The sequence below is a fragment of the Podarcis gaigeae genome, assembly GCF_964106915.1.
Source record: "Podarcis gaigeae genome assembly, chromosome: 3".
Lineage (NCBI taxonomy): Eukaryota > Metazoa > Chordata > Lepidosauria > Squamata > Lacertidae > Podarcis > Podarcis gaigeae.
In genome coordinates this window covers 121,657,874-121,680,948 of record NC_139680.1, presented here as the reverse complement: position 1 = coordinate 121,680,948, position 23,075 = coordinate 121,657,874, and the positions used below count along the sequence as shown (strand labels likewise).

The following is a 23,075-nucleotide window of genomic DNA, read 5'->3' as shown; positions in this document are numbered from 1 at the left end:
GACCTTGAAAGCCCTAAACGGCCTCGATCCTGTATACCTGAAGGAGCGTCTCCACCCGCATCGTTCTGCCCGGACACTGAGGTCCAGTGCCAAGGGCCTTCTGGCGGTTCCCTCACTGAGAGATGTGAGGTTACAGGGAACCAGGGAGAGGGCCTTCTCGGTGATGGCACCCGCCCTGTGGAACGCCCTCCCACCAGATGTCAAAGACATAAACAACTATCTGACATTTCGAAGACATCTGAAGGCAGCCCTGTTTAGGGAAGCTTTTAATAGCTGGTGAATTATTGTATTTTAATGTTTAGTTGGAAGCCGCCCAGAGTGGCTGGGGAAACCCAGCCAGATGGGCGGGGTATAAATATATTATTATTATTATTACTATTGCAAGCTGGTGCCCAACATCTTGCTCTGCCTTCCTTTGGACCCACACCGGTGAGGCCGACAGGGAGGGTCTTGTTGCCAGGGCAGCCCAGGACCCCCAGACACGCTGCCCAGGCTTGTGGCGCATGCTAATCCAGCTGTTTGACCTGACCCCCAAAGGTGCCCTCCCTTCTCTCTCGAGATTAACAGGTGCCCTAGAAGATGGACAGGAAGAGAAGACGCTTCCTTGGCAGAGAAGACGCAGCCTGAAGGCCCGGCCGACAAACAAGCAGGCGGGTTGCTATGTGATCCCAGGGCAAAGTCAGGAAAGGCGTATTCCCCTGTGCAGTGAGGCTCCTGCCTCCGCCGGCTCGGATCAGGTCCGCCCCGCTATAAATCAAATTGCTCCACCTGTGCCTCAGGTGCGGCGAGCCACCTGGCTGCCTGCAAAGCCCCCCAGGGCCCCTCCAACCCACCTCCCTCCTGCTGCTCCTGCCAAACAGCTCCAGGGAAAACTCCCTTGTTGGGGGGGCAGGGGAACAGCTCCCCCCTCCGAGGGCCGGATTCTCCTGCAGAAACAGGGCTGCGCAGCAGGCAGCAAGTGACGGAAACAGCTGGCAGGAGCCTAGGATACTGGAACGCCTCTGGGGCAGCCTGGGCACAGGAGCTGGGGGGGGGGGGGCAAAAGAGAATCTCTCTCCTCTCATGTGGTTTCCAGAGGTATTGCCATCCTGTCTAGGGGCCATCGATATCACTCATCCTCTTTTCAAGCCCTCGAGGCCCTGTGGCGGGGAGTTCCACAGTTCCAACTATGCGCTGCGGGGAAAAGTTCTCTCTTTCCTCTGTCCTGAATCTTCCACCTGGATGCACGCACGTTCTGCTGTGCTCAGAGAGGGAGAATGCGCGGGAGGGGGCGCACACCGGCGCACACATGCAGTGGAAACACAAAACCCAGTTTCAGGTGTCACCTGGGACAGGCGCCCGAGAGACTGTGGTGCAGAACAGGGGAGGGAGGGCCAGGTGAAAGCCCGCAGGGAGCCCTCTGCACGAGCCCTGGAGCCTCCCGCGCAGCCTTAGTGGGCTCCTGTGCCAGGGTGAGAGAACAGCGCAAGTGGCAGACTTGCGGGGTGAGTGCCAGTCCCCGGATGGTCCTCAGCAGCAGCACCTAAATGCTGCCCCTTTAGGGCTTTCCAGGTGTGGGGGCTGCAAGAGAGCTGGAAGCCGTGAACCGAGCCGTAGGAAAAACCCCACGGACACATAATGCACGCCTCAATGGAGAGCGGCTCTGGAACCCGGCACCCTCAGGACACAGCAGAGCAACCCTGAGTCAGTCCTGGCATGAGCCAGGCTGTGCCAGCTGGCTCCCTGCCCTCCGGTGCAAAAACAGGTCTCTTTCTCTCGCTCCGGTTTCCTTGATCCTGGAACGCCTCACCTGCATTCCGCCCCCCCACATGCGCATGACAGCTTTGCCTCTCTCTGGTCTCCCCTCCAAACATTATCCCATTCCAAACTGGCACATAACACCCCCTTCTGCATTTGTAAATACACAGATCTTCCTGTGTGGCAGCATCTCCCCTTTGGAACTCCCCGCCACTTGAGCCTTTGCCCCCCTCTGTTTGGCACCTGCTGAAAGCATTCGTGTCTAGACAAGCCCGTCCAGACATTCAGGAAGAGGATGAGCGTTATCGTCCGTTTCCAGTCCATTGTTATTTTAATTTAACTTTGAGAAAGGTTTATGGAGGGGGGGTTGTTTTTGTTTTTTCTCTTTGTTCTTTCTTATTTGTTTCATTTTCTTTCTAGGAATATAAAATGTGTATATAATTTTTGTATACATGTTGAAAATTATATTATAGTAAGTCCTGTAATGTAATATGACAATGTTTACCGATGTAATATAAAAATGTTAACAAATAAATAAAATGCAAATTCAAAATAAAGAGAGAGAAAAAGGTTTATTGATAATATTACTGCTTTCTTTAAACCACGTGGAGGTTTTTGGGTCTTTCCCTCCCTTTCTTAACCAATCAGTAGTATATAAACTGTATGAAATAAAACACAGTATTTTTAGTTGCCGGTTTGCCAAAATTGTTTCAAAGATTGTAACTGCTTTTTTGATGTGTTGTTAATTATAGCATACAGTTTATGCTGTACTTAATGATGTTTGCAAGACGCTTTGGGATTTGTGTGAATGGAACATGTCACAGAAATACCCCATCCCTGGGCCTTTCTGAGAACTCAGCTGAGGCTTCTTCTAATGCCCACATGTTACCAGCTCCCTGACCCAGGCCTTTGCCCGCCTCTCACGAGAGAACGGAGCATGTGCAGAGTATCCTCTCTCCTGCACCGCAACCTGCCCCAGGGGCTCCCTGCAGAGGGCTGGACTAGATGTGCCCTGGGTGTCTCTTCCAACTCTGAGGTCACCCACACACTTTTGGTACTTTGGTTCACAAACAACTTGGAACCCAAACGCTGCAAAACCGGAAGTAGGTGTTCTGGTTTTCGAACTTTTTTCGGAAGCTGAACGTGCTCCATTTTTAGTCCCCCTGTGTTTCCTGTTACGCTGCTAATTTGCATCCTCCCCCCCCCCCCATTGTAATTCAAGTCTTCTGTTTCTGATTGCAGTGTTTTGAATTGATATTTGGAGCTTATATTTGGTGCTTTTGTTTTTGCTATTTATTTTGCGTTTTTTTGTTTTGAGGCTTTTCTGGTTAATTTGTTTTTGTGGCTGTGCAGATCCCAGTTCAGCTACTGATTGATTGATTGATTGATTGATTGTGTGACTGTGGAAATGGATAAAATCCCCCCATCCAAACAATGGCAATCATCAGTGCAGGTATGAAAAATTTTTAATTTTTATTTTTATCATCTACAATACTGTTTTATTTATTTTATAATACAGTACATTGATTATTTCTTTCATTTTATGGATCGATGCTCTTGATACTAAAATCCAGGTTAAATTGCTGTTTTAGTGGTTGTTTTTAAAAGTCTGGAATGGATTGATCTGTTTTGCATTACTTTCTATGGGAAAGAGTGCCTTGGTTTTGGAACACTTTAGTTTTGGAATGGACTTCCGGAACGGATTATGTTTGAGAACCAAGGCAAAGCCCATGCCATAATGCTCTCTCTTCCTCCGCCTCTGCCGCCCACCAAGCGCAGGCTGCTCCTCTGCCCCATAGACTTCAAAGCTGCCCATCTCATTATCAAAGAATCAAAGGAGGGGGAAAGCACCTGAGGGTCATCTAGTCCAACCCCCCCGTTATGCCGACGCTCCCACCCCAAAAACCAGAGCTGGGTTAAACCCGATGCTGGAGAAGACAGAGAAGACCCCTCCATACCAGCCAATAATAATAATAATAATAATAATAATAATAATAATAATAATCATTTTTTATTTATACCCCGCCCTTTCCGGTTCAAAAACCAGGCTCAGGGCAGCTAACAACAAATTTAAAACACTTTAAAACACTTAATTATAAAAACAGCATAAAAACATGAATAACAATAACAATAATAATAATAATAATAATTCCTTCCAGTAGCACCTTAAAGACCAACTAAGTCAGTTCTTGGTATGAGCTTTCGTGTGCATGCAGGTACCTGAAGAAGTGTGCATGCACACGAAATCTCATACCAAGAACTAACTTAGTTGGTCTTTAAGGTGCTACTGGAAGGAATTTTTTTTGTTTTGACTATGGCAGACCAACACGGCTACCTATCTGTAATAAAAAAAAAATCAGTTAGATAATCCCCAGGGCTAGCTGGCTGAATTGGTCCTCCTTGGGCCAGCGAGGAGGCCAGGGGAGAATTAGCTGCGGGGTCTCAGAGCGGGGAATCTTCATAAAAAGGGGAGGGGAGGGAAGGGAAATAAAAGATCAGGCTGAATTCAAATTAAAGGCCAGGCGGAATAGCTCTGTCTTACAGGCCCTGCGGAAGGAGGTTAAATCCTGAAGGGCCCTGGTCTCCTGGGACAGAGCATTCCACCAGGTCGGAGCCATCACTGAAAAGGCCCTGGCCCTGGTGGAGGCCATGCAGCACAAACTTTGCACAGGTGCAATCAGCGTTGGAAGGGACACCCAAGGGTCATCCAGTCCAACCCCCCAATGCAGGAATATTTTTGCCCGTGACCTTGAGATCCATGGACTGAGCTCTCCCGCAGGCTGTTACTGGCCCTGCTGCCACCCTGCCCGATCACAGCGCGCCCCCGCTGCCCCCCCCCCGCTTACCTTGTGAGCATCGGCTGACTCCCGGTCGGCGGAGGGGCTTCTGGTGTCGACGGCCCCATTGGACGGCATGGCGAGCGAAGCGGCAGGGGGGAGGCTGGTCCCCTTGGGGGGGTCAAGGTGCAAAAGGCTTCAGGGGGAGCGGGAGAGCTGGCACGCCGAGGGCCCCCCTTTGCGGATGGATCTGTCCTGCTTTCCCTGCCACCTGGAAGGGCCAGAAGAGAGGAGGCGGTCAGAGGGCCAGCCCCAGACCCAGGGCAAGAGGCGCTCACGCACTGGGGCAGGGAGAGCCCCTTGCGGGCCTGGGGGGGGCACAGCTTTGGCTCTGGGTGATATGGTTGGGCCAGGGCCATTCGCAGAAGGAAAGGTCCCCACCTGGCTCAGAGACCCCCACCCTCAGCACCCATTGGTAGGGCAAGAGCTATGGGGTGGGAGAAGGAACAGGCCTTGGCGCTGCACAAGGGGCAATGGGGGTGGGGGCAAGGGGGGGAGGGGGCAATTGCATCTGCTACTTCAAGGAGATTAGTCCCGAAATAGGGACCCAAACCAAAAGATTCAAACTACAAGAAAAAGGAGATTCAAACATTTTAAATTGCATTTTAACCTGTATTTTAAATTGGGGTTTTTTTCCTTTCTCTCCCCCCCTCTTTCCCCCTAATAATAATAATAATAATAATTTATTTATACCCCGCCCATCTGGCTGAGTTTCCCCAGCCACTCTGGGCGGCTCACAATCGAGTGTTAAAAACAGTACAGCATTAAGTATTAAAAACAGATGTCTTTTAAAGATAGGATAGCTGCTTATTTCCTTCACATCTGAAGGGAGGGCGTTCCACAGGGCGGGTGCCACTACCAAGAAGGCCCTCTGCCTGGTTCCCTGCAACCTCACTTCTCGCAATGAGGGAACCGCCAGATTTTACTGTGATTTTATTGGTGTTAGCTGCCCTTAGCCTGGCTTTGGCCAGTGAGGGTGGGGGATAAATAAAATTTATTATTATTATTATTATTAGGAAGAACTTTCTGACAGTAATAGCTCTTTGGCAATGGAACAGTCTCCTTCCTTGGAGGTTTTTAAGCAGAGGTTGGAGGGCCATCGGTCAGGGATGCTTGAGCCGAGATTCCTGCATTGCGGGGGTCAGACTGGATGACCCTGGGGGTCCCTTCCAACTCTATGAATCAGGAGCCGAATGCAACAGAGGCCTCCAGTCTGGGCACCTCCAATGCAAGGGGGGAAGAACTCTGGAAATGGGTGTGTGTCCCCCACACACAATGGTTGTGGTCCGCCCTCTGCCTGGGAATGCCAAAGGGCCACAGGATGCGACCCCTCTGGCGCCCAACCCCCCACCATAAAGGAATTGCAGCTAAAGGGACGTAATGCACTGCAAGTGAGCCAAGTCACAAGTGAAAGGTGGAGAGGGAATCAGCCCTTCCCAGGCGGAAGACAACCCCCCCTCGGCCCCCTGCCAGGCTAGGAACAAGATCTGACCCACATCTGACCCACAGTGGCACTCAATGCCCCCTGCAAGTGGGCAGGGATTGCTGCGGAAGAATCTGAGCAGCCTCCCTTGGCTCTTCCCCACACCCAAATTCACATGCCAGCCCCTGCCAGCCCCCCAAGGTGCCCACGAAGGCTCAGGGCACCCAGCCCTCCCTGCCCCTCTGCTCTCGGTGTGGGGCTGATCTGGCTATGGGGAGCAGCGGCTGTGGATGAGTTCCACTGCAGCATCTTTTTTGGGGGGGTGTAATATTTTATTTTATTTCAACCTTAAAAGTTACGTTTTGCCAGCCATCCGTTATCCCAAATTCCACAATACTAATGAACTCCCGCTCACCCACCAACGATGTTTGCAATACACATTTCGGACAACTGCATCTTGCAATTCCACCATCTCTCTATTCCTTTCATCCTCTCTAACAGGTTTATTAATATGTTCTGCTATTTTTCTCCCCTTAAACTTCAAGCTCCGCTGCGTACTTCACTTTGGAAAGTAACTTCGTAAACAGACTAGAGATGTTTCTTATCAGGGCTGCCAGTTTTGCCATCTCTGCTAATTCCACACTCCAGGAAACATCTGTCCCCAGACTGTTTTGGGGCCTGCCCCCTTGGTCCCATAAACTCCTCCCCCTGTGCCCCCCCACCCCATAAGAAGCATTATTCAGACCCAACCAGGGAAGACAAAAACCCAATGCAAACAGCAGCAACTTATTGCACATCTATTCAAAATAAACTAATAGGCTCCCCCAAACTGATGATCTTTTCAAAGTCCAATACACACTTACCCCTCCAGTGACCCCCCTGCCATCCCCTCACCTCTTAGAACCGCCCCCCCCCAGGTAATCCCAGTACCCACTATGGAAACCACTGGTCTAAAGGAAGCACCCAAGAAAAAGGAAGATTTGGCTCCCGAGGGGACCCCCTCCTGCCACAAGGGGTAAAGGTAAAGGGGCCCCTGTCCGTGAGGTCCAGTCGTGGCCGACTCTGGGGTTGCGGCGCTCATCTCGCTTTACTGGCCAAGGGAGCCGGTGTACAGCTTCTGGGTCATGTGGCCAGCAGGACTAAACTGCTTCTGGCAAACCAGAGCAGCGCACGGAAATGCTGTTCACCTTCCCGCCGGAGTGGTACCTATTTATCTACATGCACTCTGACGTGCTTTCGAACTGCTAGGTTGGCAGGAGCTGAGACCGAGCAACGGGAGCTCAATCCGTCATGGGGATTCAAACCACCGACCTTCTGATCGGCAAGTCCTAGGCTCTGTGGTTTAACCCACAGTGCCACCCGCGTCCCTTGCCACAAGAGGACATCTTCCCAAATCAGATGCAAAGAGGACACTGCACACACACACACACACACACACACACAGCAGCTTCTCTGGGAAAGAGCAACAAATCTGGGGTTCCGTTTCCTTCAGCTCTCAAAACAGTCAAGTTGGGATCTCCCCTGAGCATCACAGAGACGGGGGCTAAGAGGAAGCCCCCTAGCCAAGAAGGAGCCATCAGAACTGCCTGTGCCAAGCCCACCCCCCTCATGGGAAAGGGTCCTAGCACAGGGCCGGGGCACCTGCTGCCTTGCCAGCAAAACAAGATCCCGGGTTCAAGTTACGCTGCCGGCATCTCCAAGGAGGGCTTGGAAAAACTGCCTGCCTGAGAGCCATCGCTGCTGTCAAATGTAGACAGACTGGTAGTCTGGATAAATCAGATTCCTGGATACTGGAAGCCTCCCCACTCAACGGCCCCCTGGCAAACAGGTTTGGATCCCATCGCGAGCTCTGAGCATCTCACCTCTCTGCTGCCCCAAGATGCGCTCCCCTGACTCTGCGAGGACCCCCTCGTCTTCGCCACAGCCTCCAGGGCAAAGGACCCCCTTCCTTGGCACCGCAGCTCTTCTGCCAAGCGGCAAAGCCTCAAGGAGTTGCAAGGAGGGGAGGGGGTGTGACACATGCACGAGGAAATTTGCACGACTCCCTCCCACGCAGAAGGCAGAGCTGCCAATCAGCCAGGTCTGGGGGGGGGCAGGCGAGGATGGAGAGCCCAAAGAGGAGTTCTCCGTCTCAGGAGGTGTTTGCCAGGTGCTTGAAAGCCCCCTCCCCACTTTGCCACAGGGCAGCCCTACTCACAGAGAGGGGGTCCCCTATCAAGGCCGGCTGCCCACCCCCTTGGCACAACCTTGCTAAGCTCATGTGGCGAGAGGACTCAGCCGTACCCAAGTGGGGACAGGAGTGCCACAGCCAGAGGCAAAACTGGGCAAGGCTCAAATGCCAGGGAGAGTCTCTAGTCAGGGCCAGACTGTTGGGGGGGGGGCTACAGGGTCTCTGGCACCCCTTCCAACTCAACATTCCCACGCCTGAGTTAAGCCAGGCATTGATGGCTCCCTGAGTTGTGCGTCTTGAATCTGCTGCCAGTTCAACTGGTGCAGTCAGTGGTCTACCAGTTACGGAGTCTCGGGGGACAACAAAACCAGCCCCGATTTCAGGCCCTCCAACACACAAGTCCAGAAACCAGACCTGCCTCCCAAGGCTTAAATCAGGATCAGGCTCTCAAACCTGAGAATCAGAAGGGACCCCTGAGGGTCCTCTAGACCAACCCCCTTCAAGGCAGGAATCTCAGCTAAAGCATCCCTGGCAGGCAGCCATCCGACCTCTCTTCAAAAACCTCCACCACCGCCCAGTGCCACTGCCCAAAAGCTCCCACTCTCACAAGGCTCTTCCTGAGGTGCAGTGGGAATCAACCTTTCTCGTCACTCGAAGCCGTGGGTTCGAGTCCTACCCTCCAGAGCAGGACCCAGACCAATGGGTTCAAGAAAAGAGATTCCCACGCAGGAAGAACTTTGTGACAACAGGAGGTTCATGCAGTCTCCACATACAGACAAGTGCCAGGCGAAATGGCCGTCTGGAAAGTCGGAGCCACTGAAAGAGCTCATTTATTTATTATAAATAATATAATTTTATTTACAGTGGTACCTCCGGTTGAGCACTTAATTCATTCCGGAGGTCCGTACTTAACCTGAAACTGTTCTTAACCTGAAACTGTTCTTAACCTAAAGCACCACTTTAGCTAATGGGGCCTCCCGCTGCTGCAGCACCGCCAGAGCACGATTTCTGTTCTCATCCTGAAGCAAAGTTCTTAACCTGAAGCACTATTTCTGGGTTAGCGGAGTCTGTAACCTGAAGCGTCTGTAACCCGAAGTACCACTGTACATCCCACCCTCCCCAGCGGAAGCCGGGCTCAGAGCAGCTAACAACAATAAAAGTAACACTTTACAATCAATTAATTGAAATGCATTCTAAAATCAATTCATTCTATTTACTGATTTATGTTTATTTATTGCATTTATATTCCACTTTTCATGGGGCACATACTTCTCCCCCTCCCCATTTTGAGCTTACAACAACCTTGCAAAGTAGGCGAGTCTGAAAGGCAGAGAGTGGCCCAGAGATCACCCAGTGAGGTTCTTGGGAGTTCTGGTCTCTCCCAAGTCCTAGTCCAGCACTCTAACCATTAGCCCAGCCCACCCCACAACGCAGGGGCCAACACTTTAGGCACCCCAGATTTTCAAGGGTCAAGAGCCAACGGCTGAACTTATTTCTTTTAGTATTTCTTACACGTCCTCGTGCTTCCAGGGCTGTTTACATTTAGAAAAAACAAAAACGCAAACCAGAATTATAATTAAAAAACCATAGCAGCCGCCAAAGTCACTTATGCCTTAAATAGCCCAGCAGTAAAAATGTCTTTCTTTGCCGGCTGCCAGGAAAAGAGCCTGGCTGCTGCCTGCAGGATCCCACCAGCGAAAGGACCCTCCCCCCTCCTCCAGCCCCACCTTGCAGGGCAGGGGCACCCAAAGGGCAGCTGGGAGGAGAGCCTTGGCATGGGGCAGGCCCACAGGGGCAAGAGAGGGCAGCTGGCACTGTGCCTACTGTATTCAGGGCAGATCTCCCACTTTTCTGTTCAGAACACAAGCTGCGATTCCTGCATTGCAAAGGCTTGGAGCGGATGGCCTTTGGGATTCCTCCCTCCCTCTGCAATTCTAGGAGATCCCATCCAAATTGCGTGCAAGAGAATACAAGAAAACGCATCAAATGTAAAATGTGTTCTGTCTTATCGCCGTTTCCAGCCTCCTGCAAACATGTGCAGAGCAGCAGCCCGGGGTAGCTCTCGAACCCAGAGCAAGAACCAGGGCGAGGAGAACGGGGAAGATGCCAGGGAAGGGAAACTGCAGGGAAAGAAGAGCAGTGTCTTCCTTCTCAGTTGCAGAGAAGAATGGCAAAGAGGTTAAAAAGGTCAAGGGACCCCTGACCATTAGGTCCAGTCGTGGCCAACTCTGGGGTTGCGGCGCTCATCTTGCTTTATTGGCCAAGGGAGCCGGCGTACAGCTTCTGGGTCATGTGGCCAGCATGACTAAGCCGCTTCTGGCGAACCAGAGCAGCGCACGGAAACACCATTTACCTTCCCTCCGGAGCGGTACCTATTTATCTACTTGCACTCTGACGTGCTTTTGAACTGCTAGGTTGGCAGGAGAAGGGACTGAGCAACAGGAGCTCACCCCATCGCGGGGATTCGAACCGCCGACCTTCTGATTGGCAAGCCCTAGGCTCTGTGGTTTAACCCACAGCGCCACTCACGTCCCAGCAAAAAGGTTGGGTCTGCCTTAAAGGAGGGCATGTTTCTCTGTCCTGGGAAAAGCTTCCCTGGGCCAGAGCACACTTCGCAGGAAGGCTTCTGTTGTCGGCCGGCAGGTTTCACAGAGAGATAAACACACACACACACATTACGTAATATTCTATCATGTGCACAGGACGGAAACAGTAAACAGTGGAGTCCAAAGACCAAGAGATGCCACAGGAGAACCCAAACAAGAACAGGAAACCTGAAAGCAGGATCCGTGCTCAAGAGTCCTCTCCCCTCCTGGGGTTTCCAGCAACTTGCATTCATGCAGAACCACCCAACCCAAAGGTGCCTCCCCTCTCCCTGTGCCAAGCAAAGTGCCCACGGGCTAAATGCACCCACTTTCGCCTGCCAGCGCCTGGGAATCCCCAGAGGGGAAAGGAGAGCTTGTTGCGCTAACCCTGCAAGCAGGACTGCCCCCCTTGGGGACTGGACTTGAAGGAAACAGGATTGGATGGAACCCCCTTGGGGCTGGCGCATCTGATGCTCTTGGTGCTCACGAACGGGACGGCGCCAAGCGCATGCCAGGAGGTGCCTTTAAGGACACCAGAGGACAAGAGAAGCCACAGTGGCTCAGCTCAGTCCCCTTCAGGCTGTGATATTTTGGGGAGACCAGGCGCACAGGGGGCCCCTGAAATCAGCTGTGCCCAAGCAAGCGCCCTTCAGATAAAAAGAAGTGCTCCTTCACGCAGAGTTAAATTCTGGAACTCCTTGCCACTGGAGGCAACAACAGCTGCCAACCTAGGGCTGGGCCAATTCACAGAGGAGATGGGCATGGATGGCACTGCTGTGCCTCTGCGGTCAGAGACAACAACGCTTCTGGGTACCAGCTGCTGGAAACTGCGAGAGGGGAGGTTTCAGCTGGGGCTGAAGGGGTTGCAGGGCACCCAGTTGGGCCAGGCTGTGCAGAGGGTCCCAAGACCCTCCTAGAATCATTCCCCCGCCCCTCTCACAGGCATCCTCAGACCAGAGCTCTGGGCTGCTGCTGCTGCCAACGCACCACCCCAAGGGAGCTCCCTCTGGCCACTAGCCCTCCCCACCTGCGGATGGTGCTTCCCCGCAGTGGCGGACTTTGGGCTTAAAAATTTCAGTGTTAGAAATTAGCCAGGCGCGTTTTGCTACTGGCACAGGTCAAATGATGACTATATGGAGATCTCTGGGCACCAGGTTGTGAAAACCTCCACTATCCATTTCCACTGTGTGTGTTTCTCCTTCTTGCATCCTGGGACAAGTGAACTGTTGTAAGAGCAGCCCAGCGATGTCGCTGAGAGCATAGAATTGTAGAAGCGTAGCATTGGGAGGGGTCCCCAGAGGCATCTAGTCCAGCCCCCTGGCAAACAGACACTCTGTTGTGGTTACCGTAACCTAGATTTAAGCACCTAGCTTACACACCTGAGTTTCTAACACTGCACCCCCTCTCCCCCCCCTTGCCCATCCTTGTTGCAGTGCCCTCTTGGCCCGGCGCCCAGTGCGGGCAAACCAGCTGTGCTCCCCTAAATCCGCCTCTGCCTCCCCCCTGAGCCAAGAGGAGTGACTTGCCCAAGGCCCGTGAGGGAGAGGGAAGGAATCAGCGCCACCCGCAGGGCACAGGCACGCAGAATTGCCCTGCTATCACTCCCAACAGACAGCCGTCAATCCATAGCCAGGAGCAAAAAGAACCTGGGCTTCTTCCAAAGTCTGCCAGCTCCAAAGTCTTGGAGAAACACCCGTCCCAGCAGCCCAACAGGCGTGGGTCGCCTTCGGGGAGAGGAAGCTCCCTGGGCATCCTGCTCTCCTGTGCACCAGGGGGCAAATGCAGCAAGAGCGACAGCGTGGCCTAGCAGTTGGAGTGTTGGACAAGGCTCAGCCATGAAACTCACCGGGTGTTGTCCTGGGGCCAGTCGCTGCCCCTCAGCCTAACCTACCTCACAGGGTTGTTGGGAGGGTACAGGGCGGGGGGAAAGAACCCCCGAGGTCACCTGGAGCTCCCTAGAGGGAGAAAGGAGGGGTGCAGAGACCACAAATACATAAGCGTCCCCTGAGCACAATCCTGACTGCCAGACAGACACAAGATCCCAGCAGAGTCTATGTCTCCCAAGTGCGAGGGAACCCCAGACAGACCCCCCCAAAAACCCTCCAGATCTCCCCAGGGGGAAAGGTGTTGTCTAGGGCGCAAGGCCTCCCCTTGGGCCCCAGCGCATGGTTCTGACTTCCAGCACATAGCAGGCTAGGCATGGACTGCGGAGGGGCTGCTTTCTCACAGCATCAGCTGTGACTCCGGGAGGGGGGGGGGCAGAACAGACCCAGCTGCCCTGCAGAAGCCGTTCTGCCCCACGGCTGGGGGAGCGACACACACATGGCCCCCCAAGGAAAGCTGAAACGGATCAAGGGGCCCAGCCCAGACGCCTCCTTCATCCCTATCAGATTGGAAGAGCAGATTTATAACCCGGTTCCAGCCAGCTCTGCCCTCTGTGGCAGGCGACAAGGAGCTTGTGACCCACTCATATGGGTCACTGTGGAAGAGGCCTGGGTTCGAATCCCCGCTCGGGCCTGAAGCTCGCTGGGTGCCACCACCACTCTGCCTGTCCTACCTTACAGGGTTGTTGTGGGGATTAAATGAGGAGGGGGAGGACCACGCATGGGGCTCCGTGGAGGAAAAAGTGGGGCAGATGCAATGAATCATAGCAATAAGGAGAAGGCCTTCTCTGCATCTAGGGACTCTGGGGCAGCAAGAGGAAGGGAAACGTTGGCATCACTGCCCTCCCTGAGGCTCCAATACGGTGTGGTCCAGTGGTTAGAGCAACGGACCAGGACATGAGAGGCCAGGGTTCAAATCCCCGCCTGGCCATGGTGCTCTCGCTGGGTGACCTTCAAGGCTGGCCACTGCCTCTCACGGCCCAACCAACTTCCCAGCGTTCATAGAATGGTTCAAGTTAGAAGGGACCCCAAGGGTCATCCAGTCCAACCCGGTCCAATGCAAAAATTGTGGGGTTGCAATGCACGGTTGTTGCGGGGATTAGGTGAGGAGCGGGAAGGAGAACCGCGTCCGCTGGAGGAAAAGTAATAGGAGGAAAAGGGATATAAATGCAAGTAAATAAATTAGGGCCATGCTGGGTTTTAGATGACGCTCTCGCTAGCAAGGCTGCGTCAGGCCTTCGCAGCAGCCCTGAGGAATGGAGCAAGCTGCGGGATGGATGTTCAAAACCCAGCACTCTGGGCCACCTGCACTGACTGGCAGCAGCAGGTCTCTGGGGTTTCAAGTAGGGAATCTCAGACTCTCCCAGTGCCCCTATTTTCCAGGGACATCCTTGATTTAGAGAAGCCGTGCCGGTTTCTGAGTGATCCTGGAATGTCCTGCTTTTCCTTAAGACATCTCTATTTTCATTGGAGAAATGTTGGAGGGTGTGGAGTTATCCAACCCCTGAATCGTCTGAATGCTTAATGTTTTATTGTGTTTTTATATATGTTGGAAGCTGCCCAGAGTGGCTGCAGCAACCCAGTCAGATGTGTGGGGTATAAATAGTAATAAATAGTAAAATCACCATTACTGAATGGGACATCTCTATTTTCATTGGAGGAGTGTTGGAGGGTATGGAATCTATTCCAGCCCCATAAGTGGAAAACCACTTCTCAGGCCCCATTTGCTGCAGCCAGATGGACCAATAAATAACTGCCTTGCAAGCAGGTCCAATCCTGAGCATTTATTGGCAGGTGTGGGAGAGACTCCAGCCTGAAACCTGGAGAGAGCTTCTGCCGTTCAGTGCAGACAATATGGAGCTAGATGCAGCCTTCTGGCGCAGAAGGGAAGGAGTCCCGGCCAGGGAGCACACAGACCCCCAGCTCCTGGTCAGCCTGAGAGGACGGGGCCACCTCTGCCGTCGAGATAACGGATTTGCTGCAGCATCTTAAGACAGTGAGCCACCTGTGGGTGCCTTGGCAGGAAGGCGGCATGCGAGCCCAATATAAACACACGCAGAAAAACCAATGCATTTAACGGGGCTGCACCACCGTTAAGAAAAACCCCGCATGTTCCCAACGTGCGCCAGGCCAGACTCAGCCAACTAGTCCTGCCACCAGAAGGGACACGCAAGGACCTCCACTAGCTCCATGGGGATTCCACACCCCCCCAAAAAAAAACCTGACTGGGGGAACCCCCAGAACAGCATGCAGGGGGAGGGAAGATGGGGGTATATTTCCGTCCGGCTGAAAAACAGGCCCTGACGGAAGAAGTGAACACAGCGCCTCAGTGAATTCCTCCCTTAATACAGATTTGAATTAGTTGCTTTAATTACGGGGGGGGGGGGGGGGGAGATAAAATACACTCCTAAACAAAGACCGGCCGGAAAAATGCCACCTTCTTGCGAGAGTCTGCAGCCTCTCCTGTACAGGTGAGAAGCACACAAGCAAGTAGGACCCCCATAAAAGACGTTTGGGCCCCCCTGAATCTGTTGTGGTAATGGGAACTGGGGGGGCTGCATTTTAATGATTTAATGTTGTATTTTAAACTTGTTTTTAAGTTGTGTTTCAATCAACTTGTTTTTATTATTGGTTGTTAGCCGCCCTGAGCCCGGTCTTGGCTGGGGAGGGTGGGGTATAAATAATTTATTATTATTATTATTATTATTATTATTATTATTATTATTATTAGCAACCTGCAGCCCCCACGGGTCCAGATGGAGAGCAGAGAGCATCCGAAGCTGGTCAGGATGCGATGGCTCCAGTGCCCTCAGGCGACCTCCCTGCCTGCCCTCAGCAGGGCCCCCCCGTCCCCCCCCCCATGCTATCTCATCCGGGGATTCCCTTTGGGAAGGCCTCTGCTCTGGATTAGGGGTCGCAACCTGTCTGCCCTCCCGGCTCCCAAAGGCACTGCCCCCCCACAGCATCCTTGGACAGCGGCTGATGAGAGCTGGAGGCCCCGTGTGTGGGGTGCAAAGCAAGGCAGCCCCGGAGAACTCTGCACGCTCCCAGGAAACGCCTGCCCTCCCCTGGAGCAAAAGAGGAGATTCGCTATCAAAATAAGAACTGACTGTAAACGCTAAAAGGATGGATTTGGCGGGGGGGGGGGAGAGGTGGTTCCCACCCTCCAAAGGAAGTTTGCGAGGCAGGAGCAGGGGGGAAAAGATGGGATCCTGCCAACTTTCTAAAGGCAAACATTCCTTTGTGCGCCTCCCGCCCCCCCTCCCCATTTCTCATGACAATCAAAGTTTGGCTCCCTCCAGGAGAAATTTATAAGAGATTATCCCAGCCCATAGGCAGCCTCACCCGGAATCTAATCCTGCTATCCCAAGGGCGGAGGGGGGGGGCCTGGAAAGCTGCCCCCTCCCCTGCAAGTAACTCCAGGCAATCGGCCTGGCCTCCATTAGCCCCTCAAATGTTTTTAGACATCTAATTGGAAGGAGAAAGAGCCCCTGCCAACATGTTTCCAGCTGACTCAGCAGGCGAGGGGTTAGGGAGAGCGGACCCCCCCCCAAATCTCCATCTCACAAAAGGTCGCCCCCTCCCCTTATTGTCAAGACCTTTTCAAAGCCGCTGGGCTGAAGAATTGGCTCTGGGGTTGAGAAGGAGAGAGAGGAGAGGAGAAATCTTGCTCCCCTCCCCCCAGAGACAGAGGGGGGTGCCAAGGAAGGTGGGCAGGCAGGTGGGATGGCACAAGGGGGGGCGTTGAGGGTGCGCCAATGCCCTGCCCACCTGGCCCCATTCAGTGCCCACCCTCCTCGGCTCCCGCCAAGAAGGGAGCCAACTCCTAGCTGCCCGTTCCCCAAGCTCCACGGAAAAGCCCAGCCTGGCACAGGGAGGGGCACCCCGATCTCTCCCCCCTCGCCCAAAAAGGGGTCACAGGGTGCTGCTTGGGGTCCCCCAAAAGTTTGGCAAGCGTTTAAATAAAGGTGCCCAAGGGTGGGCAGGGAGATTGTCATCTTTTGGGGGCAGGGAGGGGGGCATTCCTGATCCTGGCAGCAGGAACCCCCCCCCCAGGGGGGTCTGGAGTTTGGCAGGGGACAGAGATGTCACAGGGTGTGGGGTGAGGGTGGGGGCATCAGGGTGACCCTGGCATGGGCTGCCCTTGACCTGCCTCTTGCCACAGGGCACCCAGATGGGGGGGTCTCTGGGCCTGCAGGGGGCATTGGAGCCCCCCCTCCGCGACTGCAGGGCTGTGCCCATCTCCCCCCCCCTCGCCAACCACTGGTGGGGGGCAACAGCAGCACGCAAAGACCCCCCCCTTCCAAAAGAGCAGGAGGGAGGCGGAGCTGGGAGGCTGGCACCGTGCCAGCGGGCGAAGCCATCCCCGCACGCAACGGAGGGGGCACAGCGGGGGGGGGGCTGTTGCACGGAGCGTGGGGTGGGGGTGGGAATCCAGACCGGGGGGGGGCTTCCTGTAGCGGATCTGCCTTGCTAGGGAGGGGTGGGGAGCTCAGCAGCAGCAGCCCCCCCTCCACGTTCGCCCTTCACCAGCCGCAGTGCAAAGCCTTCAAGGACACAGCTGCGCCCGCCCCCCCCCCCCAGCTCCGGGCAGAGAAGGGTGACAGGCAGAGCCTCGCCCCCCCCCCGGCAGGGAAGCCTCGGGCCAAGCTCCCCCCCCACACACACTCCGCGATCGAAACCGGGAGGGGGTTGCAGGGAAACAGGCGCCCGCTCGCCATGCATCATTTCCGCCGCCCCCCCCCCCCGCCAAAACGAGGCAAGGGAGGAGGGAGGGGGAAATGCACCAGCCTCCCTTCTCCACCCCCCCCCCCGCCGGGCCAAGCTACAGGTGTGCGGGGGGGGAGGGCGAGAGTTAGGCTTCCCCCCCCGCCGCCCCTCCTAGGCAGACCCCCCCCCAGATCCCTCTCGTCGCCTCTCCTGCCCCCCCCGCCCTGGAAGGAAAGAGGGGCGCCCCCCCAGGGTCATGCCAGGCTGCCATGTTTGCCGCCCGCTTGGCAGGAGAATGTCAAACCCGGGAAGCGGAGGCGATCTTGGGGAACCCCCGGGTCTCCCCCATGCGTGGCTCGGGGGGGGGGAGTGGAGTGGGGTGGGGGGCTCCCATCTTTGCAAACTCCCCCCCCCAATAGAGCAGACACGGGTCAGACACGTCTGCAGAAATGGGGGGGAATTAATAAATAATCACAGCCGACCCCCCCTCCCTCCCTCCCTCCCTCCTCCCTCTCGCCCGGGCACACCGCACGGCGCACGCGCGCACACGAACACAGGCGAGGAGGGGGGGGGCGCCTCGCTGCACTCTGCCTCCTCTCCCCCCCCCCGCCGCGCCAAGATACCTTCCTGTCCCTCCTCCTCCCTGCCAGATACGTGAAGTTCAAGTTCAACCCAATGGGCAGGATCTCGAGGGAGGGGGTGGTGGGTGGAAAACGGGGGGGGGCACACAACATGCAGCCTTGCCAGTCCCCGTGCCAACCCCTTTGAACTTGACGAGGGGGGGGGGAGATGTGGAGGCGCTGCCAACCCCCCCTCCCCTCCCTCCTTCCAACCCATCCCAGCAAGTGGCGGACGGCGGGGGGGGGGGAAGCCTCCCATTTCCGTGCAATGCAACAAGCGCGGGGGGGGGGGGCAGAGTTGCTGCTGCTGCTGCTGCAATTTGGGCACCTTGCAAAATGCAAGGCGAGAAAGGCGGCCGGGGGGGGGCGAGGTGGGCTCTGCCCGCTTCCCTGCAGCAGCAGCAGCAGCAGCATGTCAACGCAGCGCCCCCCCCAAAAGAGGGGCATCGAGGACTCCCCCCGCCCCCCTGTCAGCTGCTGCTGCTGCGCCCCCCCTCCTCCCCCCTCTTTTTTCTTACCTTGCTCCCCGGCGCTGGCGTTGCAGCTGCTGCTTCCTTCCCGGGGGGGCTCCTCGTCCGCCTCCTCCTTCCGCGCTGCGCTCGCCTTGCCCTGCCCGGGGAGGAGGAGGAGGAGGAGGCCTCGCCCGCCGCCGCCGCCGCCGCCGCCGCCGCCGCCACTGCAGCACCGAAGCCGCTCGGCTCGGCTCGGCTCGGGCGCGATCGGCGCGCAGTGCCCGCCTCCCGCCCACAGGGGGCGCCAGAGAGAGAGAGAGAGAGAGAGAGACCGAGAGACAGCGCCGCCCGCGCCCGACGGGTCCTAGCGCCCCGCTTCTTCTCCCCTCGGGTCCCGCCTGGCCAGAGCTGTCAACTTACATTATTTGAAAATAAGGGACCAGCAGCCAAAATAAGGGTCAGAAATCCGCCACATGCAGATCCAAGAGTGACTGTTTCTGCTTATTCATTCCTGCACAGAAGAGGCTCTTCTGCTGGGCTGTTGTGGAGCCTCAGTGGCCCAAATGGAAAGCTGAGAATGGATGGAGACAGATGGTTTGCAGTGGCACCAATTATGCTCTTCCAGGCTGCATCCAGGGACGCGGGTGGCGCTGTGGGTTAAACCACAGAGCCTAGGGCTTGCCGATCAGAAGGTTGGCGGCTCGAATCCCCGCGACAGGGTGAGCTCCCATTGCTCGGTCCCTGCTCCTGCCAACCTAGCAGTTCAAAAGCACCTCCAAGTGCAAGTAGATAAATAGGTACCGCTCCAGCGGGAAGGTAAACAGCATTTCCGTACTCTGCTCTGGTCCGCCAGAAGCGTCTTAGTCCTGCTGGCCACATGACCCGGAAGCTGTACGCCGGCTCCCTCAGCCAGTAAAGCGAGATGAGCGCCGCGACCCCAGAGTCAGCCACGACTGGACCTAATGGTCAGGAGTCCCTTTACCTTTACCTTTAGCCTCGAAAAGAAGGGATCAGCAGCCAAAATAAGCTATTTTGCTTAGCTTATACATAAATCCACCACTGATGGAGCCATGCTGCTTTGGCTGCGACTGACTGTGTTTTGCAGGAGGTTGGACTAGATGATCCTTGTTGTTGTTGTTGTTGTTGTTGTTTAGTTGTTCAGTCGTGTCCGACTCTTCGTGACCCCCTGGACCAGAGCACGCCAGGCCCTCCTGTCTTCCACTGCCTCCTGCAGTTTGGTCAGACTCATGCTGGTAGCTTCGAGAACACTGTCCCACCATCTCGTCCTCTGTCGTCCCCTTCTCCTTGCGCCCTCCATCTTTCCCAACATCAGGGTCTTCTCCAGGGAGTCTTCCAGTGACCACAAACTTGACATGAGCCAACAGTGAGACGCGGCAGTTAAAAAAGCCAATGTAATTCTGGGCTGCATCAATAGGAGTATAGCATCTAGATCAAGGGAAGTAATAGTGCCACTGTATTCTGCTCTGGTCAGACCTCACCTGGAGTACTGTGTCCAGTTCTGGGCACCACAGTTCAAGAAGGACACTGACAAACTGGAACGTGTCCAGAGGAGGGCAACCAAAATGGTCCAAGGCCTGGAAACGATGCCTTATGAGGAACGGCTAAGGGAGCTGGGCATGTTTAGCCTGGAGAAGAGGAGGTTAAGGGGTGATATGATAGCCATGTTCAAATATATAAAAGGATGTCACATAGAGGAGGGAGAAAGGTTGTTTTCTGCTGCTCCAGAGAAGCGGACATGGAGCAATGGATCCAAACTACAAGAAAGAAGATTCCACCTAAACATTAGGAAGAACTTCCTGACAGTAAGAGCTGTTTGACAGTGGAATTTGCTGCCAAGGAGTGTGGTAGAGTCTCCTTCTTTGGAGGTCTTTAAGCAGAGGCTTGACAACCATATGTCAGGAGTGCCCTGATGGTGTTTCCTGCTTGGCAGGCGGTTGGACTCGATGGCCCTTGTGGTCTCTTCCAACTCTATGATTCTATGATTCTCTTCTCATGAGGTGGCCAAAGTCTTGGAGCCCCAGCTTCAGGATCTGTCCTTCCAGTGAGCACTCAGGGCTGATTTCCTTCAGAATGGATCAGTTGGATCTTCTTGCAGTCCATGGGACTCTCAAGAGTCTCCTCCAGCACCAGAATTCAAAAGCATCCATTCTTTGGCGATCAGCCTTCTTAAGGTCCAGCTCTCACTTCCATACATCACTACTGGGAAAACCAGAGCTTTAACTATGATCCTAAGGGTCTACAATTCCCACCAAAGAAGAGGGGCAGACAAAACTGATGAAAGACGTCCAGATGGCAAAGCTTACAGGCAGAATTAGAAACCAGGAAGAGGACCTCTTTCATAAAAAATGGGGAAAGTTTATAATTTAGTTGAGGTGGGAACTGGAACCACCGTCACTACAGCATTGGCTACCAGCACATCATCAGAAACTATTACTGATAAACAACCATTTTTATTACAGACCTCCGACGTACAACGTGCTTTTCGGAGCATTAATATTAGGAAGGCAGCTGGACCGGATGGAATTATGGGACGAGTTATTAGGGACTGTGCTGCAGAATTAGCTGGTGTATTTACGGACATTTTTAATCTATCCCTGTTGCTGGGTTCTGTCCCTACCTGCCTGAAGACATCGATTATAGTGCCAGTCCCTAAACAGTCAGTGGTGGCATCTCTCAATGACTACAGACCAATAGCCCTAACATCTGTCGTTATGAAATGCTTTGAGAGATTGGTGCTAGATTATATTAAGGCTGGTCTTCCATCCACTCTAGACCCGTTCCAGTTTGCATACAGAAGAAATAGATCTACTGATGATGCTATTTCCATCGCTGTCCATACTGTACTGAGTCATCTAGAACGACAGGGAACCTACGCAAGGCTGTTGTTTGTGGACTACAGTTCTGCCTTTAATACAATTCTACCAGACAGGTTATTCCTTAAAATGACCAATTTGGGTATACATCAGAAGATCTGTTTGTGGGTAAGGAATTTCCTGACCGATAGGCCGCAGACAGTGAGAATGGGACCTTACTATTCTTCTACTCTAGTATTAAGCACAGGAGCCCCTCAGGGGTGTGTGTTAAGCCCCTTTCTCTATTCCCTGTACACATTTGATTGCACCCCACTGTATAAGTCCAACACAATCATCAAATCTGCGGATGATACAACAGTGGTGGGGCTCATTAGTGAGAATGATGAGGCTGCTTATAGGAAAGAAGTACAGGGGTTAATTCAATGGTGTAAAGAAAATAATCTTATGCTTAACACCAAAAAAACCAAAGAACTCATAATTGATTTTAGGAGAAAGAAAAGTGTATTTTTACCATTGCACATAAATGGCGAGGAGGTGGAGAGGGTTGGTAGTTTTAAATACCTGGGCATTTATATCTCTGAGGACCTCTCATGGACTGCAAATATTAATATGGTTGTGAGGAAGGTGCAGGGGAGGTTGTATTTCCTGAGAATGCTCAGGGGATTGAATCTATCTCAGCACCTACTTCTGTCCTATTATCACAGTACCATTGAGAGTGTCTTAACCTATAGTATATTATCGTGGTATGGGAGCAGCTCTGAAATGGATAAAAAAGCTTTACAGAGAATAATTAAAATTGCCCAGAATGTTATTGGGCTCCAACTACCAACCCTGGATGAGATCTTCACGTCTCGCAGCTTGAAGAAGTCACACAATATCCTGAGAGATCCCACCCATCCTGCTCACAACCTCTTTGAACTGTTGCCTTCGGGCAGAAGATACAGGACAATGAAAACACGAACCACACGCCTTCTGAATAGTTTCTATCCAAGAGCTCTGATTGCACTAAATAATGATCTCAGGGCCAGTTGTAAGAAATAGCAAGCAGTGAGTAGTAAGGAATGAGATAGGTTTTAGGTTATGCTATGCTTCTAATAGGTTATGTTATATTCTGGATTATGTTATGTTTTAATAGATTATGTCTGAATAGGATGAGAGTGTTGGAGATACGTGCGAATGTGTATGTGAATCCGGTCTTGGGTGCTTGATTTTCGTTGTTGTGTATACTGTGTATATACGGACAATGACAATAAATTTATCTAATCTAATCTAATCTAATCTAATCTAATCTAATCTAATCATCTAATCTAAAAGCTATTGTCAAGAGTTACATACATTGGTAGGACTGACAGAAAACTTGTAGTAAAAATTTGAACTATGGGTGGACAAATGATTTATAAAAATAGAGTTAGGAAAGGGATGCAGAGGGGGAAATCACTACATTCAGATGCTGCACTGGTTGGAGGGGATGCTAAGCAGCACGTCGGGGCTGCCGTCGTCTTGGAGCGAGGAGTTCCATCGGCCCTTCCCCGCCTGAGAGAGAGGCAGGGAGGGAGGGACAGAGACTCTCGCCCACACCGCCCGCGAGCCTGGCATGAGGCGGTTGTGGCACTGAAGCGCCGCCCTTCTGCGCCCCTCCCCATCCCCTCCTCTTCCTCCTCCCTCAGGCCGTCTCCTCAGCCGCTGCTGCTGCCTCCGGCTTCCCCTGGCAGCGCGGCAGAAGTCTTGCAAGAGAGGGGCTGACTGCCCGCCCGTTGCCACCCGTCTCCTCACAATGTGCCCCTGAGGGGGAAAAGGGAGAGATGGAGACGCGGCAGCTCGTGC

The 23,075-nt window shown here is 53.8% G+C and overlaps 1 protein-coding gene across 5 annotated transcripts in view; it reads right to left on the bottom strand.

Moving 5' to 3' along the window:
• Positions 1 to 18,647, bottom strand: part of DNMT3A (DNA methyltransferase 3 alpha) — an 88,204-nt gene extending 69,557 nt beyond the window's left edge. For all 5 annotated transcript variants that reach the window (XM_083733204.1, XM_083733206.1, XM_083733208.1 and 2 more), the window contains exons 1-2: positions 18,484 to 18,647; positions 4,584 to 4,785 (exon numbers count right to left, since the gene is read on the bottom strand). In XM_083733204.1, the coding sequence (XP_083589330.1) occupies positions 4,584 to 4,652 (69 nt within the window). In that variant the 5' untranslated portion in view covers positions 4,653 to 4,785; positions 18,484 to 18,647. The remainder of the gene's footprint in view (positions 1 to 4,583; positions 4,786 to 18,483) is intronic.
• Between the last annotated feature and the right edge of the window lie 4,428 nt (positions 18,648 to 23,075).